Genomic DNA, 17,464 nt, shown 5'->3' with positions numbered 1-17,464 from the left:
AAGTTGCGTGGTGGGGCCGGGGCTGGATCTGAACATCAGGCCGAGATGCTGGCGGTTGATGGGACCGATGGAGGAACCACAGAATAATAGTCACAACTAATGTTTCTTAAGGGTTTACGAGATTGCAGACGCTCTCCTGAGGGCCTTCATTTCTCAAGTAAGGGGCTCAGAGAGGTCAAGTCCCTTGTCTAAGATCACACAAGTGGACCTGGGTGACTTAAAAGAACATAGTCTTCACCACAAGGCCCACGACCTGCAGCTAGCCACAGGAGATTCAGAGCCCATGCTGGCTGCGCCCGGGGCCACTGACCACTGTCTCTCTCCACAGGGCAAGGGACATAGGATGACCCCAGCCTGTCCCCTCTTACTATCTGTGATTCTGTCCCTGCGCCTGGCCGCCGCCTTCGACCCCGCCCCCAGCGCCTGCTCTGCCCTGGCCTCGGGCGTGCTCTACGGGGCCTTCTCACTGCAGGACCTCTTCCCTACCATCGCCTCGGGCTGCTCCTGGACCCTGGAGAACCCAGACCCGACCAAGTACTCCCTCTACCTGCGCTTCAACCGTGAGGAGCAGGTGTGCGCCCACTTTGCCCCGCGCCTGCTGCCCCTGGACCACTACCTGGTCAACTTTACCTGCCTGCGGCCCAGCCCCGACGAGGCGGAGGCCCAAGCGGAGTTGGGGCGGCCAGAGGAAGAGGAGGAGGCCGCGGGGTTGGAGCTGTGCGGCGGTTCGGGCCCCTTCACCTTCCTGCACTTCGACAAGAACTTCGTGCAGCTCTGCCTGTCGGCCGAGCCCTCGGAGGCCCCACGCCTGCTGGCGCCCGCAGCCCTGGCCTTCCGCTTCGTCGAGGTCTTGCTCATCAACAACAATAACTCCAGCCAGTTCACCTGCGGCGTCCTGTGTCGCTGGAGCGAGGAGTGCGGCCGTGCGGCTGGCAGGGCCTGTGGCTTTGCGCAGCCGGGCTGCAGCTGCCCTGGTGAGACAGGGGCCAGCCCCGCTACCACCACGCCTCCGGGTCCTCCTGCTGCCCACACCCTGTCCAATGCCCTGGTGCCTGGGGGCCCAGCCCCACCTGCCGAGGCCGATTTGCATTCGGGGAGCAGCAATGACCTGTTCACCACAGAGATGAGATATGGTGAGTCTGAGCAGGGCCCAGGTGAGGCGGGTGTGTCTGGAGGGCTGATGGTGCCCATCTTGGTGGATACTGGGGCATTCATGTGGTTGTTCACCAATGTCTCCACTGGGTCCAGCCTTGTCCCGGTGTTGGGGTCGCCATAGTGGATTGGGGTCAGACCTCCCTCTTGAAGAGTTTGCAGTCTGGGTGGGTGAATGGGGGCAGAGACCCCCATAGACAATGCAGTGTGATAAACCCAGGGAGGGGACCCCCTAACTGGGCAGTCAGGGAAGGCTTCCTGAAGGAAGTGATACAGGAACAGAGATCAGAAGGACAAGTGGAAGCGAGCCAAGCCAAAGGAGTGGTGAGGGCATTCCAGGCAGAGGGAGCAGTGTATATAAAGGCCCAAAGCTGGGAATGACGGCGGCAGGCGCTGGCACTGCAAGTTGACAAGTTTGCCTGGAGGCTGGACTAGGCAGGGCGCAGGGACGTCTTCCTGCCCACATGGGTCAGTGGTTTTTGGCTGTGGCCCCAGGGTCAGGGCAGAGGAAGGCACAGAAGAATGTGCCTGGGTGAAGAGGCCTGAGCTTCGAGGCTGCCTTGGAGGGCTGGCCTGGCTCAGCTCCCAGCGTCCCCTGTCTCCCCGGCTCTGGGCCCGCGTCTTATGGGACCAAGGCCGCCAGCTGCTAGAGCTTCCTGCTGACTGGGCAAAAGCTCTTCAAGCCCTTGAGTCCTGCCTGCTCCTGCTCCCACCCAGCTCCCTCAGCCACGGCCACCTTCTGCCGACCCTCCTTCCTGCAGCTTCAAGGCCCCAAGATCCTTGGCTGGGTCCTAAGTGTCTGCTGAACAGGGCTGGGCCAGGGACTGGCCAGGGGGCCCAGGACGTCGGGGTGGGAGGGAGGCAGATTTGGGATCTGGTTTCCAGCTCTGGTACTAACAGGGAGTTCCTGCCCCTCTCTGGGCCTCAGTTTCCCCATTTTGGATAACAGGTGCTCGCCTACCATTGTGAGGCTGTCACGCAGGGATGGGTCAGAGGGGCATCTGGATCTGGCTGAGAGCTTTTACAAGGACACAGGGGCTCTTGTGTGAAGGCTGCTAGGAGTATTGGAGGGGTATGATCTGTTCCCATGCCTGCTTTGGAGACAGAACCCGAAAGTTGGGAACTGTCTTTGTTACGTCGAGTAGATCCTTTTTTTTGGCATCAGTTGTTTTGTCTGTAAAATGGGGAGATAGCCCTGGTTTAATTAGAGGTGTTTATCATGACAGTAGCCTCTGCCAAGGCTTTGGGGAAGAGGCTTCTCAGCCTCCCTCTTGAGACATCTGGCATCACACCCATCCATGGCAAGTGCCCAGTGGCCTTGTTCTGGCCTCTCCCCTAGGCCAGCGTGGCCTCTCGCAGCAGTCGATGAAGCCATCCGAGTGACAGCCAGGCCCTGGGCAGGCTACGGGCCCTGGAGGCTGGCCTGGGATTTAGTGCCTGCAGGAAGAAATTGAATTTTGCTTCTTTGTCGAACATCGGCGGAGAGCGCCAGGCGTATATCAGGAGGTTTATGGCTGCTCCTGCCTGGCCGCTACTGCCTGTCACTCTGTGGGGGCCTCCCCCATTGTGCTCGGCAGAGGGCCGGTTCTTTTGTCTGGCTTTCTCTGCGGTCCATCAGCCCAGTGGTCCACAGTGGATGGAGTGAGGCTTTGCCCTCCTGGGCGGGCACCATCCGGGCAGGCTGCCATGTGGAGCACAGAGCCAGGAGCAGCCAGCTGGGCTTGGCTGAAGTCGGAAGCGGGAGATGGTTGGGAGTTGGTTGGTAGCCGGGGTGTCTTTAGGTGTCAGAGGGGGCTCGTGATGGGAAGGGCACCATCGTTCCCACCATCATCAGAGCCTCTGCAGAGGCCTCTGAGACTGAGGATGGGAGGAGATTGGATCCTGGTTGTCCCTGGGCATGAAGCCTGGTATCTTCTCTGAGCAGGGAGCCCTGGGCTTCCAGCTCATGTCCCTTGTCCTGCTTGGCATGTTGCCAGGCTGCTCCATGGGATGGCCTGCAGGGAGGGCTCTTGTAGGGAGTTGTGGGGGACAGGGGTGGTGGTAATGTGGCATCAGCCATTGGCTCACAGGGCACACTGGTGCCCACAGTTGGGCTGGCACAGCCCCTTCCTCTCCCTTGGCAGGCAAGGGATTCTTCCTCTTTGCCACCTCTTACCTTCTGCCCACCCTCTCTGGGGCAAGAGATGATGGGCACACGACTCAGTTTGTTCCATGCGGCAGGGGGCATCTGAGGGCCAGTGGCATCATCAGGGCCTGGAGCACTCTGTGCCTGGGCAGCACCACCTTGGCCAAGCCCTTGGCCTCACCTCCATGCTTCCCTTCACCTCCTCCCCACTGGGCCAGTTGGACATGTACCAGCTGCAGGAGAACTGGCTGGCACATGGAGCTGCCAGCTTGAGGACAAGATTGGTGGGATGGTGGTGAACAGGTGAGATCCTCATCCCAGCCCCTCTGCCAGGCACTGGGGCAGGGGGGCAGTGCTCAGCTTCTCTGGGGCGTCCCAGGTAGGATCAACGCAAGGCCAAGCGGGGTGGAGCTGGGTTTGTACTGGAAGAGCGATGAGGCTGGGAGCGGAGTGCCTGGGCCCGCCTCAGAGCTGAGTGCGTTTGACAAGAGGGTACAGATGCCTGTTAATTTCACGCAAACTGCCTTTGATAAATCTCTTGTTATTTTTGGTGAGTTGAGCCATAAATTTGTGCCATCTTGCTGCCGCAATCTGTTAAGTGGGGGGAGAGGAAGAAAGGGAAGGAAGGCAGGAAGGAGCTCCACAGAGGACAGGCACGGAGGCTGGCCGAGGCCGGGGCCGGAAGGCAGGTGGTAGAATTGGTACCAGCTCCAGAGCCCAGCTACAGGGAGCCGGTCGCCAACCTGCAGTTCCTGCCTGCGGACCCTCCAGTCCTGAGATGTGGCTGTGCGGGGTGACATCTGGGAGAAAGTGTCCTTCACTCTTGCAGCCCCCTCCCTCCTCTGCCACACTCCCTGCCTCCCCCCAGGGGCACTGTCCCACCCTTGGCTGGTGGCTACTAGCCCACCATCTCCATCATCCAGGCTCCATTCCAGAGGCATGGGCACCAGGTGAGCCTGCGGTCCCCTGAGTGTCAGGCCTGGGAGGCAAGAATGGGTTCAGATCCCCCCTCTGCCACTGCTGCTGTGTGACTTGGACAAGGTGCTACCCCCTTGGGGCCTCAGGACCCCCTGTTCTCTGTGTGTCACTTCCCTGATTCAGCCCCCAGGGACTCCCCATCGTGGTCCAGACTCCTCAGCCTGGCATTCCAGTCCCGCCCCTGACCCAGCTGCCACCTGCTTTCCCTCTGGTTCTCTCCCACCCTTTCAACTGGGGCTCCTACTGGCCCCGGAACCCCCTGCTTTCTGGCTTCCCTGCCTTTGCTTGGGCTGTTTCCCTCACCTGGAATGCCCTTTGCCCTGGGTTATCCTTTGCCCCATCCTTCCAAGCACAGCTCAAGCCCTGTCTCCTCTAGGAGGCTGCCTCTCACCTGCCTAACCCAGTCCTCACCTGGCTTTCTCCTTGACCCTCAGGCTCTGCCATCTTCCTCTGGCCAGCATGGTCTGGTGGCAGGAAGAGAGGCCCTACCTTACCTGACTGTTTGGGGTGCAGACATTGGGGAGGCAGAGCCTCTCTCAGAGTGGAGTGGGGGGAGACCTAGCACATGTGGTACGATTCCTGGAGGATCCTTCCAGCCCAGATCTCTGCTGCCAGAAATCTGTGTGCTCCATCATGGGATGGGGAGTGGGGCACAGACCACCCCACCCCCACCCCCAGACATCTCAAAGGGGACTGAGTCCCAGCCCATCCATCACACACGTCTTCATTTCTTTATCAGAATGGAGTTTATGCCAGGCCTTGGAGTGGCTCTGAGTGAATGAGATCCGAGGTAAAGCAGACACACCTTCTGCCCTCTGGTGGGGGAGAGTGACCACTAGTGTACAGTGGTGGTCAAGGCCACAGGCTGAAGTCACCAGGCCCCAGGTTCAATCCCTGACACCACCACTGACTAGCTGTGCGACGACGGGCATGTTTCCTCATCCCTATATCATCACCTATAAAATGGGGATAGTGGAGTTATCTAAAGAGTAATGGTGAGGATTAAGCAAGAGAATTTGGGTTAATGCTTAGCACAGTGCCTGGCACATGGTAAATCCCTGATAAGTAGTTGTGTATTGTCCTAACTTAGTGTAATAGGTATGAATGTATGTGCTGGATGTCAAGGGAGGAGGAAGAGTGAGGGATTAAACCACAAAGGGGTGGGAAGGTGGTCTAAAGAAGGTGATTCTGAGTTGGGTTTTGAGGAGTGAATAGGAATTCACTAGCCTGTGCATTTTTTTCTTTAAATCAAATCGCTTTTGAAATTTAACACATTAAAAAGAAATTTCATATCATCAATGGAAAAAGAGTATCACTTATCTGAAATAGAAGGTAACAAAAGAAACAACAGATTCTAGCTAGACGCTCGTCCCTCCTCTCAATTTGTTAGAAAGAGAAATTAGCACGTACTGGGGATGTGTTAAAGTCTCGGACTGCACGGAGACCTTCTTTCTCATGCACTTGGAAGGATTAAAAGTGAGGTGGCCATATAATTTATCACCTGAGCCGGGACATTTTCGAGGTTATAAATGGGGGGAGGGGGTACTATTAATTCCATCAGGGTGATAGGCCTAAACCAGACTATCCCAGGCAGATTGGCAAATAGTCACTCTACTAAAATGAGACCTGGAAAGGGGATCACTTCCTCAGTCCATGACCCAGTGTTATTTCATGGCACATTTGTGAGCCTCCCAAGTCATTTCCCGGTGCAAGGGGAAGGGCTTTCAAGGTAAAGGAAGCAGCCCGTGCCAGGGCATGGCGTGTGAACATGCTGGGGACAGGGGACTGTAGTAGACCAGCCTTTACCAGACGGTAGCCCCAGTGGTGGGGGATGGGGCCAAGGCTCTGACTGCTGCACCCAGACACTGGGACCTCACCCTGTTGGCCGAGGGCTTTAAGGCAGCAAGAAGTTGGGCGGCGTGGGGGAAGAATGATGAGTCGGACGCGGTCCCTGCTCTCGAGGAGCTCCTGGCTACGTGGGGAAGGTGGCAGAGACCCAGCTAGCTCTGTTGGGAGGCTGGGCAGATAGGCCAGCAGCCTGGGGAGGAAGTCATTGGAAGGGGACTGGCATTCTGGCTGGGTGTACCCAGTTGCACGGGACTGCACAGGTAGAGTCTAGAATTTACAAGAGCCACCTTCCTCTGCCCTGGCCCCCCTGGGGTCCTGATGTTCTGCTGGGGCTGGGGAGCCATGGAGGGAATGACAGAACGGTGTTTCAGGGGGATCAGTTGGTGCCTACTTGGGGCTCTAGGGCCAGCCTCAGGGAGGATGCAGAGACCCTGGGGAGGGAGGACTGCTTTGTAAATTGCACTGCTCTCTCCCCGTGGAAGTGGTGATTATCATGTTTTTTTTTTGTTTTTTTTTTTTGTGTGTGGTACGTGGGCCTCTCACTGCTGTGGCCTCTCCCGTTGTGGAGCACAGGCTCTGGACACGCATGCTCAGCGGCCACGGCTCACGGGCCCAGCCGCTCCGCGGCACGTGGCATCCTCCCAGACCGGGGCACAAACCCGTGTCCCCTGCATCGTCAGGCGGACTCTCAACCACTGCGCCACCAGGGAAGCCCCTATCATGGTTGTTTTTAATACATTCATGACAAAGGAGGCTGAGGGGGCTGGACTGTGTGGAGTTTGAGGGGCAGGGTCTGCGGAGCATGGGGTAGCAGGTGTGTGCAGTCCTGCTCAGATGGCAAAGTGCCTGTGCCCACCCTGCCTGCCAGTGTCAGGGGTGAGACCACAGTGGTCCTGTGTGGTTGGGGTGGAGGAACCCTCAGGGATACTTGGTGTTTGCTGAATGCCTGTCTTGTGTCTGGCAGCTCAGAGCTGGGCCGTCTGTGCAAGAGGTCTAGGGAGATTGAAACCCTCCCTCAGGGGCCAGGAGAGGGATTAGCACAGGTTACTCACAGCTATAGCAGAAGAAGGGACCTGCACACCCAGACCTCTGTGTAGTCAGCCTAGGGAGGCTTCCTGGAGGAGGTGGCATTTGAAATCTAGAAGATTTTGACAGATTGAGGTAGAGGAAGGGTGTTCCAAGAGGAGGGAACACCATTAACAGATGAGTGGAAGGAGGAAAGCAATTGCATGTTCAAGGGATAACAAGAAGGGAGTGGCAGCTCCTTTCATTGAGAGTTTATTATGCTCCAGGTGATCCGTATCTCTCATCATTTCATTCTCATGATGAATTAGGAAGTGTCACCTCTATTCTCAGTTGGAAAACTTTAAGCTCAGAGAGGTGAGGCGACTTGCCCAACGGCACACAGCAACACTATGCACACTTGGGAATCAGACCTGCATTTGTCTGGCTCCCAAATCTACATCCTTCCCACTGACCCACACGGCCTCACAGTTTGGCTGCCTGGTGGGGAGGGGAAAACAGGACCGGACAGGTCAGCAGGGACCAGAGCATGCCAGGCTCAGAGGTTTACTGTGGTGGTAGCAGTGGGGAGCCACTGAAGGTTTCTCAGCAGACGAGTGTGTGGGGCTGGGCTTCCAGAGGACCACTTTAGAGCCTACAAGGGAGAATCAGTCTCGCCTGGCAGAGGCGGGGCATAGATGCTCAAAGGAACAATTAGGAAGAGGTGTGAAAACAAGAGAATAGAGGCAAGTAAGTGAGGGGCTGTGGGGAGGCGAGGGAGTAACTTGGGGTCCCATGGGAATCAGGGAAGCCGTCTCTGAGGAGGTCCAAGTTGAGTTGCATTTTGTCAGAGCCAGCGCAGTTCAGCGTAAAGTGGCCTCGAATCAGGCAGGCTGGAGTTCGAATCCCACACCAGCCTCTCTCCAGGATGAGACCTTGGAGCCTCATTAGTACCTCATTAGTAAAATGGGAGAACCTGCCCTAATGAGGATTAAATGAGGTAATGTAGAGCATGCAGTGACTGGCACATAGGAGGTGTGCAGTAAATTATCTCCTACAGGGTTATTCAGAACAAAACAGAACAGTTTAGAGTTCATCCAGGGTTGAGCGGGGAAGCGGGTCCCAGGCAGCAAGCAGCCAGGTGGGAAAGCTGACAGGTGGTAGGGCTGGGAGCATCAGAGTCCCTGGTCCAGTCAGCTCACGGCGCCCACTGAGTGGGACGTTCAGGAGGTCTGGGGGTGCTCACACCCCTTCCTGGACCCCTCCTTGTCCTCTTGGCCCATCTTCCCTTCACACCTGCCCTGGTCTGGGCCCGGAGCTGGCAGGGGCCTGCACGTGGTGTGTGCTGAATAAACGTTTGTTTCAGTGGCTGATACCTCTGGTCTTATCTGACTTCTCCCCCCGCAGGGAGAACTGGCTTTCCTCAGTGGGGAATAGGGTGGGGGTGGGGAGGGGAGGGGAGTCAGTGCAGGCCCCCCCGGCGGTGTGGCCTTGGGCTTGTCCCTTGCCCTCTCTGGCCCAGCCCAGGAGGCTAGGAGAGGGGCTCAAGAGCTGGACCTGGGACATGTTCTGATTTTCAAATGGGGTGGATTCTAGAAACCACCGACACCACCTCTGGTTATATGGCGGGGCTGGCCAGCAAATGGGTGGTGAGTGCTCAGTAGAGGACGGGGCCCCACAGGAAGCAGTGTGAGTCCACAACAAGCAAGCCAGGCTGGCCTCTCACGTGGCCGCATTTGATGGGCTTCCTGGATGCCAGGCCAGGGATGGGAGGGGTTGCCACCCACAACAGTAATGGCCAAGACGCCAAAAAGGAGCTGGATGAGAGGACTCTTGACTGGATTTGCAACAGGTCAGATGGCATCTCCAGAGCGTTTATTAATAAATGGAGGGCTTCCCTGGTGGCGCAGTGGTTGAGAGTCCGCCTGCCGATGCAGGGGACACGGGTTCGTGCCCCGATCCCGGAAGATCCCACATGCCGCGGAGCGGCTGGGCCCGCGAGCCATGGCCGCGGAGCCTGTGTGTCCGGAGCCTGTGCTCCGCAACGGGAGAGGCCACAGCAGTGAGAGGCCCGCGTACAGCAAAAAAAATAAAATAAAATAAAAAAAATAAAAAATAAATGGATGTCAAGCTTGGGGTGGTCTAGGTGGCGGGCTGCAGGTCAGAGCTGATACTCAAGATGACAAACGACCATTTCCAATGACCCCCATGGGGTGGGGGAAGCTAGGAGCAACACGTTCATTGGTGTTTATTGCTGTTTCTCTGGGCCGGATTCTGTGCTGGTGTTCCTGTGGTCAGGGAGATGGCTCACACAGCCTTTCTTCAAAGGGCTCTCGGATGGGGGGTAATTCAGACAGTCAGCAGATGGAATCATCTGTGATGAGTGGGCACGTAGAAGAGGGGGCAGCCAACTCTGCAGGGGAGTGAGGGCTGAGGAAGACTTTGCCTATAAGAGGTCATTTGAGGTGGGTTTTGAAGGTCAAGTAGGAGTTTTCCAGGTGAAGGTGGGGAACAAGTGGGTTTGAGAGGTTTGAGAGGAGATGATCATCCTATTTTGGACACGCTGAGTTTGAGCCCCCCTGCCCCCCCAATCAGAGGACCTGTTCAGGAGGCAGGAAGCTATACAGTAGTGAAGCACAGGTTCGGTGGGTGGCGCAACGACTTCGGAGCAGCCATTCAGGTGGGGTTCATGAAGCCTGCGGGGGGGGCGGTGTTGTCCTGTGAAAACAGGACAAAACGTGGATGCCAGATGTGGGAAGCAGCAGGAGAACAGACCGGTCAGAGAGGCGGGGGAGAGGTAGCAGGAAGCCAGGCGAGTCAGGCAGGGGAGTGTTTCAGGCCTGGAGAGTCAGCAGGGCGAAATGCTGCCAAGGGGTCGGGCGGGACAAGGCCTGCAAAGCATCCATAGGATTTAGCCACAAGGAGGGCACTGATGACTGTCAAGAATGGTTTCAGCAGAAGATGTGGTCAGAAGCCAGACTGCAGTGGATTTACCAGGCAAGGTGACGTCTGAGCTAGGATGTGAGTGGCAGGTGAGAAACTGGAGTGCCAGCTCTGGACCACTCATTGATGGTGAAGAGGAGCCGAGGGCAGTAGCCAGAGAAGGCAGGAGGGTCAGAGGAGGGCCCCTCTGAGAACGGAAAGGGCCTAGATCTGTTCCCAGGCTGCCACGAGGAGAATGCTGACGAAATGCTGATGAGATGGGATGGTGGGTGGAGCCCTCCCTAGAAGGTAGGCGGGAGGAATAGAAGGCAGCACTGGGATGAGGGGCTGGTCTTTGTGAAGAGAAGGGCTTCAGGAAAGTTGGGAGTGGGAGGGGTGAGGCAAGAAGTCGGGGTGGGGGGGCTCCCGTGTCATAGCTTCTGCTTTCTCTGTAAAGGAGCTTGTTGCAGAGAGGGAGTGGGCGGAGATGGGCTTGAGGAGAGAGGTCAAGGTCTGGCACAGCCCGCCGAATGGGGGACAGGGAAGGCAGGGAGCCCTGCTCGGCCATCGGATGTGCATCCCTGAATCTGTCGTGGTGGCAGTTGGCACAGCTGTAGATTTCTTTAGCAGCCTGGGGGTGGGTGTGGAGAAGGCGGTTTGTCACAGTCTCCAGGGCTGGGGACTGGCTGAGCGGGTGTGGTGGAAAGGCTGGGTGAGGGGATTCGGGAGCTGCCAGGCATGGTTCCAGCACCTTCTCTGTGGTCTTGATAGAGGCAGGGCCCAAAGTGAGGCCAGGAGCGATGGCAGATGCTGTTCAGAGGGAGGAGGCCCAGGGGGCTGAGGGGTGGTGGCATGTGAGGGTGCTGAAGGGGTGGAGGTGTTGAGGGAAGGGAAGATGGTGAAAATAAACCAGAGAGTTGCTGCCTTCTGAGCATTCCCCATGTCCAAGCAGGGTGCTGAGGGCTTCATGATCTCCTGTCAGGAAGTCCTGAGGTCAGCCCTCAGGGTAGGGGGTATTCTGAGTATGGTTCTACAGAGGTCAGAAAACAGGGTGAGAGAGGCAAAGACACTTGCCCACGGTCACACAGCTGGTCAGTGTCCACGCCCCAGTTGGGACCAGGGTTGCCTGACTCTGAAGGTGTCCTGTGGGGTGGGGAGACGCAGGTTTCAGAGATGGTGGAGCAGTTTCGGGGATGATGAAGAACAGGTCCTGGGACTGGTGGCTGAAGTGGAGGGAAGGGCCCAGGAGTGGATGAGACCAGAGGCCGGGCTGAGTGGCAGCTCAGGGCCCTCTGGACAGCAGGTTTGCTCAGAGTGGCCACTCTTCATGCCTGGTGAGGAAGAGCTTTCTCTCGGACGCAGAGCCTGGACTGGGCGGCAGGGGGCAGGAAGAGTACAGCCTTCTTGGGTTCCTTCCAACACAGAGTGCCTGTTCGGTGCTGACCTGGTGTTCAGAAATAGGAGAGGGCCTGGGAGTGGGGGAGAGGAGTACCTTCTAGTCTGGGGACAGCATGGGCAGAGCCCTGTCCCAAAATGCTGTTCCGATCCCACCTGCCCAGCAGCCTCTACGTGGGCTGGGTCTTTCTCCCCTGTACTCACGTCTGCCACCATCCCCGCTACCCAGCCTGTGGGAGAGGGCCTGGTGAGCTCACGTCTGAGCAGGAGGGCCTGGCTTTGGAGAATGGGAGCTCCCAGCCTCTCCTCCAGGGCTGGCAGTGCTTCCAAGGCCTAGACCAGACACAGACATCGGGCAGCCAAGAGCCCGGTGAGGTGGGGGCCGAGGCAACAGCAGCAGATCCCAGAGCGCCTGCTGCTCGCTGGCCCCAGGGCGGTGGGGAGTAGGGTCTGCTGGATGGAGGCCCCTGCCCCGGGCCCTTAGGTCTCAGAGGGGCGGCATTCTGACCTGTGCCTCCAGGTCACAGTCCAGTGCTGCTTGGGGGCAGAATCTGGGCCCCAGGCCCAGCCCCTGGCTTGGCATGAAGCCAAGCGTGTCCCAGAGGCAAGCTTACGGAGTGGTCACAACTGCTCACCTTGGCTGTTTGTCTGCCTTAGGGTCAGCCCTGTGAGGGGAAAGAGACTGGACTTGAGGCTTTCCAAGCTGTGTGATCTTGGACAAGTCACTTCCCCTCTCTCGGCCTCAGTTTTCTCATCTTTAAACGGAGGTGATGGTCCCTACTTCCCAGGGGAGGGTTAAGGAGATAGGTAGGGACAGCACTTGGCACAGAAGCCTCCCGCTCATTAATGTGAGCGGCCACTCCTCTCCAGTCTCCCCCAGTTTGGCTGAGGCAGGAGGAAAAGACAGTCGTGAGGCTGTAGGCAAGCCCTGTGTGGCCTTCTGAGCCTCAGTTTCCTTATCTGTAAAATGGTGTTGGTGGGGCCGGGGGCAGGACGTGATGCTCTTTCAGCGTCACCTGCAGTTGGTTCCAGACCCTCTGGCTGAGGGTGAGCAAGGCTGCCCTCTCTGTGCCACCCTGGCGGGACTGAGCTGGCCTCTGCTGAACCCCTGCCACCACCTCTGTGTTCCAGGTGAGGAGCCGGAAGAGGAACCGAAGGTGAAAACCCAGTGGCCAAGGTCTGCAGATGAGCCTGGGCTGTACATGGCGCAGACAGGTAACTCGGGCCCGCCTCCCTTCCTCTGTGGTGGGGGCCCGACTCTGTGGCATCTGGTGGCATGTGTGCTTGGCGTGTGCCTGTCTCTGTCAATGTCCTGGAGCTCAGTCGTGTCTCTGTGCCATGCGAGGCCTGTGGGCAGGGCTGGATTGCCTCCTGAAGAGCCTGTCACTTGGGGTCAGGGTAGGAGGATTCCTGAGACTGAGTGCTTGGGAGATGCCCCCTGCCGCCGACGCTGTCCCTCTCTCGTAGGCGACCCAGCGGCTGAGGAGTGGTCCCCGTGGAGCGTGTGTTCCCTGACGTGTGGGCAGGGCCTGCAGGTGCGGACCCGCTCCTGCGTGTCCTCCCCCTATGGGACCCTGTGCAGCGGGCCCCTGCGGGAGACCCGGCCCTGCAACAATTCAGCCACCTGCCCAGGTATGCCCGTCCTCCCCGCCCAGTCTGCCTGCAGGGTCGGGTCCTGCCTGGGACTCGGGCAAGTTCATCTTCCAAAAATGGTTGGTTGCCTCCTCCTTTCGTTCAGCAAACTTGACTGTGCCCCCACCCCCCCACCGTGCCCAGCCCCACACAGGGCATCGGGGACACAGATGAATCAGACCAGGGCCCGCACCAGCAGGCTTGGTTCTGGGCACATCACTCCCCTGATGCCTACGTCCTGGTAATCAAGGCTTGTCTTTTTACCCTCACTGCCTTCCGTGTTCCCTATGCTCTGGCCACACCAGCACCTCTTGCACTTTCCCACCACCCTGCACTTGCCTATTCTCATCCTATCCCCTCCACCACTACCTTGGCTATTAAAATTCAGCCTGTCCTTCAAGATCTAAGAGAAATGCCACTTTAAAGAAAAAAAAATGAAGATCTCTCTGACCATCCCCTCCCTCCTCTGACTCCCTATCCCACTCCCCAGGGAGCCTCCCCTAGACCCTGAAGCCTTCCTCAGTTCAGCATGGAGTTGTTGAGAATGTGCATGTGCCTGTGGGGACAGCCTGTGGGTCAGGAGGGGCTCGGCAGCTTCAGCGGGTCCTGCCCCTTGCGTCTGAGGGAGCGAAGTGGTGCCTAGGCCAGATCAGCTCCTGGCTGGGAACTTAAAGTAGGGCTACCTGGGAAGGGGTCTTGGCAACTGGGGGTGTGCCAGGAGCTTGCAAAGGGGTGGGGCAAAGCCGTGTTCCAATGTGAGCTCTTTGTGTCAGTGTCCACGTAGAGGGTCATGTCTATTTGTGTGTCCCTGCGCTTGGGGTGGGGAGGGGCATTCTCTTGCCCCATGCCTGCCATGTTGGATTCTTGCTCTGGATCCGGGGTGGGGAGGGATGGGGATGGGGTAAGGTGGGGTAGATATTGAGCCCTTTCCTGGGCTTTACTGTGCCCCCAGGAGAGGAGGACCCCTGGCTCCCCTCCTGGGTTGATTCTAGTCTCCCTGTCGGGGTGTCCACAGGCAGTGTCCTGTGTGAGTTGGGACTAGAAGTCTGTGTCTTCCACATCCCCACCCCCAAAGGGCGGAATCCTGGGGCCCAGGGCAGAGCCAATGAGGAGCGGCGGCAGAGCTGCCGGAGCTCCTGATTGGTGGGCGGGTGGGCAGTGGGCGGGGCCAAGGTGCCGCCAAGCCACTGGCCACGTGCTTCCTTGCAGTGCACGGCGTGTGGGAGGAGTGGGGGTCCTGGAGCCTGTGCTCCCGCAGCTGCGGGCGGGGGTCCCGGAGCCGGATGCGGACCTGCGTGCCCCCCCAGCACGGCGGCAAGGCCTGCGAGGGTCCCGAGCTGCAGACTAAGCTCTGCAGTATGGCCGCCTGCCCGGGTCAGTAGCACCCGTGGGCTTTCAGGCGGGCGCTGCCCAGCCGGGTGGGGGTCGGGAAAGGGGAGGAAGTCAGGTCCAGTGCCCTGCCCCTGGGGGAACCCCAGTGAACTTTGACCAAGCATGGGGAGACTGGCAAAGTCTACCTGCCAGCGTGGGAGGTGACCTGGCCCAGCCTACTTGGAGTTGGCACCCTGTGATTCCATCTAAAGGGGGCTGCTTGCCAGTGCCCCTTCCCCTGAGCCCTGGACTACCCTTGCTGTTCATAGCACTTTGGTGCTCATGGCCAGCTGGGCTGTGAGGGGACACAAAGCTGGGCTTACATGTGGGCAAAGATCAGAAGGTGGCCCGGGGCCCGTTTCCCTAGCCAGAAGAGAGCACGTGCCTCAGTGCTGAGTGGAGAGGGGTCCTGTGTTCCTGGAGCTGGTGGCAGGCAGGCAGGCCCAGGCCCAGGCACCACCAGCTCCCTCCAGCCCCCCTTCATCCACCCCTCTCCAGTGGGTCTGGCCTTATTCAAATCTGAATGCCATCTGCCCTGATGCATCCCCACACCCCTTGCTCAACAGCCAACCCTGCTTGTGTCTCCCCATACAGTGGAAGGCCAGTGGCTAGAATGGGGTCCCTGGGGCCCGTGCTCCACGTCCTGTGCCAATGGGACCCAGCAGCGCAGCCGAAAGTGCAGCGTGGCAGGCCCAGCCTGGGCCACGTGTACCGGGGCCCTCACTGACACCCGGGAGTGCGGCAACCTTGAGTGCCCGGGTGAGTGTGCGGCACAGGGGCGGCAGGTGGTGGCCCTGGCCCAGGGCGCGCCTGGGGCCACTCACGCCCCCCATCTCTGCAGCCACAGATGGCAAGTGGGGGCCGTGGAATGCGTGGAGCCTGTGCTCCAAGACATGTGACACGGGCTGGCAGCGCCGTTTCCGCATGTGCCAGGCCACAGGCACTCAGGGATACCCCTGCGAGGGCACCGGAGAGGAGGTGAAGCCCTGCAGTGAGAAGAGGTGTCCAGGTATTGCCCGCCAGACCCTGGGGCTTTGGGGGCAAGTGCCTGGGCCTGGCTGAGCCCCTCCGCTGTACCAACAGCCTTCCATGAGATGTGCAGAGACGAGTACGTGATGCTGATGATGTGGAAGAAGGCGGCTGCCGGAGAGATCATCTACAACAAGTGCCCCCCCAACGCCTCAGGTGAGGGGCGGGTGGCTCTCCCTGCACGCCTCCCACACCCGCCATTCCTGCCGCTCCCTTCCGAGCCCCCAGCCTCTTTGAGCCTCCATCCTGAGGTGTGGAGTGAAGTGGGTGAGAGCTCGGCCCCCACACCCAACCCTCTGTCCTGTCCCCCTGCAGGGTCTGCCAGCCGCCGCTGTCTTCTCAGTGCCCAGGGCGTGGCCTACTGGGGGCTGCCCAGCTTTGCCCGCTGCATCTCCCACGAGTACCGCTACCTGTATCTGTCAGTGAGTGCACCCTGCTGGGCTGGGGCGACACGGGATCTGTCCCAGACTCTGGTGGGCGTGGAGGGAGCTTGATTCTTGCTCGTGCCCATGTGCCTTGGCGTACATACGATGTGCCCACTTCTGCCTGGCTGTGCCTCTCCTTGTCTGACAAACTCCTACTCATCCCTCAAGACCTGATTCTCAGATGTCTTCCCTTATCCCCAGTGCCTCCCCCTGTGCTCCTACAGCCCCCTGAGCTTCTCAGTCATTAGGTGTTACGAGTGTCATCACAATGTCTGTGTCCTGTGAGACTGGGAGCTCCTTGAAGGCAGGGACAAAGTTGAAATTATTTTTATGTCCCCAATGCCCAGCCCAGGGCCTGCCATGGGGTAAGAATGTTGTTAGCGAACATGGCCTGTGTGTACTCGTCTGACTGTAACCGGTATTTGTTGTGTTTGTGCTTGGAGCTCGTATTTGAGAGAGAGAGCGCGCGCATTGCACTCCAGCGTATAATGACCTCTTTGGATTAGGGAGGTGCCTTGTCCCTCAACTGTGCTTATCATCTTTTATATGTATATCTGAGCTCCTTCTTTCTTTTGCTGTTCCTATTTCAGTCTTTACGTATCTTTGGGGATTCTTTCTCTTTACGGGTTTCTTTCTTAGACTCTGTCTCCCCCATGATCTCTTTGAGCATCTCTATCTGACCCTTTCCCTCTGGATGCAAGTGGTGGGTGGACTGGAGTGGGATGGGCCAGGGGCGGGTCCCAGCTCTTGACACTCTGGTGACAGCAGCCTACCTGTCACTGGCAGCTTCGGGAGCACCTGGCCAAGGGGCAGCGCATGCTGGCAGGCGAGGGCATGTCACAAGTGGTGCGGAGCCTGCAGGAGCTGCTGGCCCGGCGCACCTACTACAGTGGGGACCTGCTTTTCTCCGTGGACATTCTGAGGAATGTCACTGACACCTTCAAGAGAGCCACCTATGTGCCCTCGGCTGATGACGTGCAGGTACCCTCTACCCTGTTAAGAGGAAGGAGGGCTGAAGGTTCAGAAGCCCTAGATTGAAGGGGGAGGCCGGGCCCCTATAGCAGAGTCTGTGGCGGGGGGCGGCAGGTGTGGCTGTGGCGGGGAAGCTACTCTCCCTGGGGCTGGGACCTCCCAACACCCACTGCTCTCTCCCCAGCGCTTCTTCCAGGTGGTGAGCTTCATGGTGGATGCAGAGAACAAGGACAAGTGGGATGATGCTCAGCAGGTGAGGGGCTGGGCTTCCAGGCTTGTTCCCCCACAGCTGCCCCTGCCTTGGTCCCTTACACCCTGTCTGTCCCCAGGTGTCCCCTGGCTCTGTGCACCTGCTCCGGGTCGTGGAGGACTTCATTCACCTGGTGGGCGATGCTCTCAAGGCCTTCCAGAGCTCTCTGATTGTCACAGATAACCTGGGTACGAGGAAGCAGGCAGGGGAGGGGGTGCTGGATGTGGCCGAACCCAGGACGCCTTGGGGGAGGGATGGTTTCTGAGGGCTGTTTCTATCTTCCTCTCTTTCTCTGGGCCCTGCCTTTCCCTCATTTAACCCCTTATTTGTATCTCTGTCTCCACGTTTCTTCCCATGCTCCAT

The 17,464-nt window shown here is 58.6% G+C and overlaps 1 protein-coding gene across 1 annotated transcript in view; it reads left to right on the top strand.

Annotated features, from left to right (window-relative positions):
* The first annotated feature begins 334 nt into the window (after positions 1 to 334).
* The window catches only part of ADGRB2 (adhesion G protein-coupled receptor B2), a 29,506-nt gene continuing 12,376 nt past the window's right edge, over positions 335 to 17,464 (top strand). Inside the window, exons 1-11 of the mRNA XM_060081638.1 lie at positions 335 to 1,133; positions 12,554 to 12,637; positions 12,890 to 13,054; positions 14,264 to 14,428; positions 15,020 to 15,184; positions 15,267 to 15,434; positions 15,509 to 15,610; positions 15,770 to 15,876; positions 16,666 to 16,860; positions 17,036 to 17,104; positions 17,181 to 17,289. Coding sequence (XP_059937621.1) covers positions 344 to 1,133; positions 12,554 to 12,637; positions 12,890 to 13,054; positions 14,264 to 14,428; positions 15,020 to 15,184; positions 15,267 to 15,434; positions 15,509 to 15,610; positions 15,770 to 15,876; positions 16,666 to 16,860; positions 17,036 to 17,104; positions 17,181 to 17,289 — 2,119 coding nt within the window. The 5' untranslated portion in view covers positions 335 to 343. The remainder of the gene's footprint in view (positions 1,134 to 12,553; positions 12,638 to 12,889; positions 13,055 to 14,263; positions 14,429 to 15,019; positions 15,185 to 15,266; positions 15,435 to 15,508; positions 15,611 to 15,769; positions 15,877 to 16,665; positions 16,861 to 17,035; positions 17,105 to 17,180; positions 17,290 to 17,464) is intronic.

Source organism: Mesoplodon densirostris, chromosome 2 (assembly GCF_025265405.1).
Source record: "Mesoplodon densirostris isolate mMesDen1 chromosome 2, mMesDen1 primary haplotype, whole genome shotgun sequence".
Lineage (NCBI taxonomy): Eukaryota > Metazoa > Chordata > Mammalia > Artiodactyla > Ziphiidae > Mesoplodon > Mesoplodon densirostris.
This window is presented reverse-complemented; position numbering and strand designations above follow the sequence as displayed.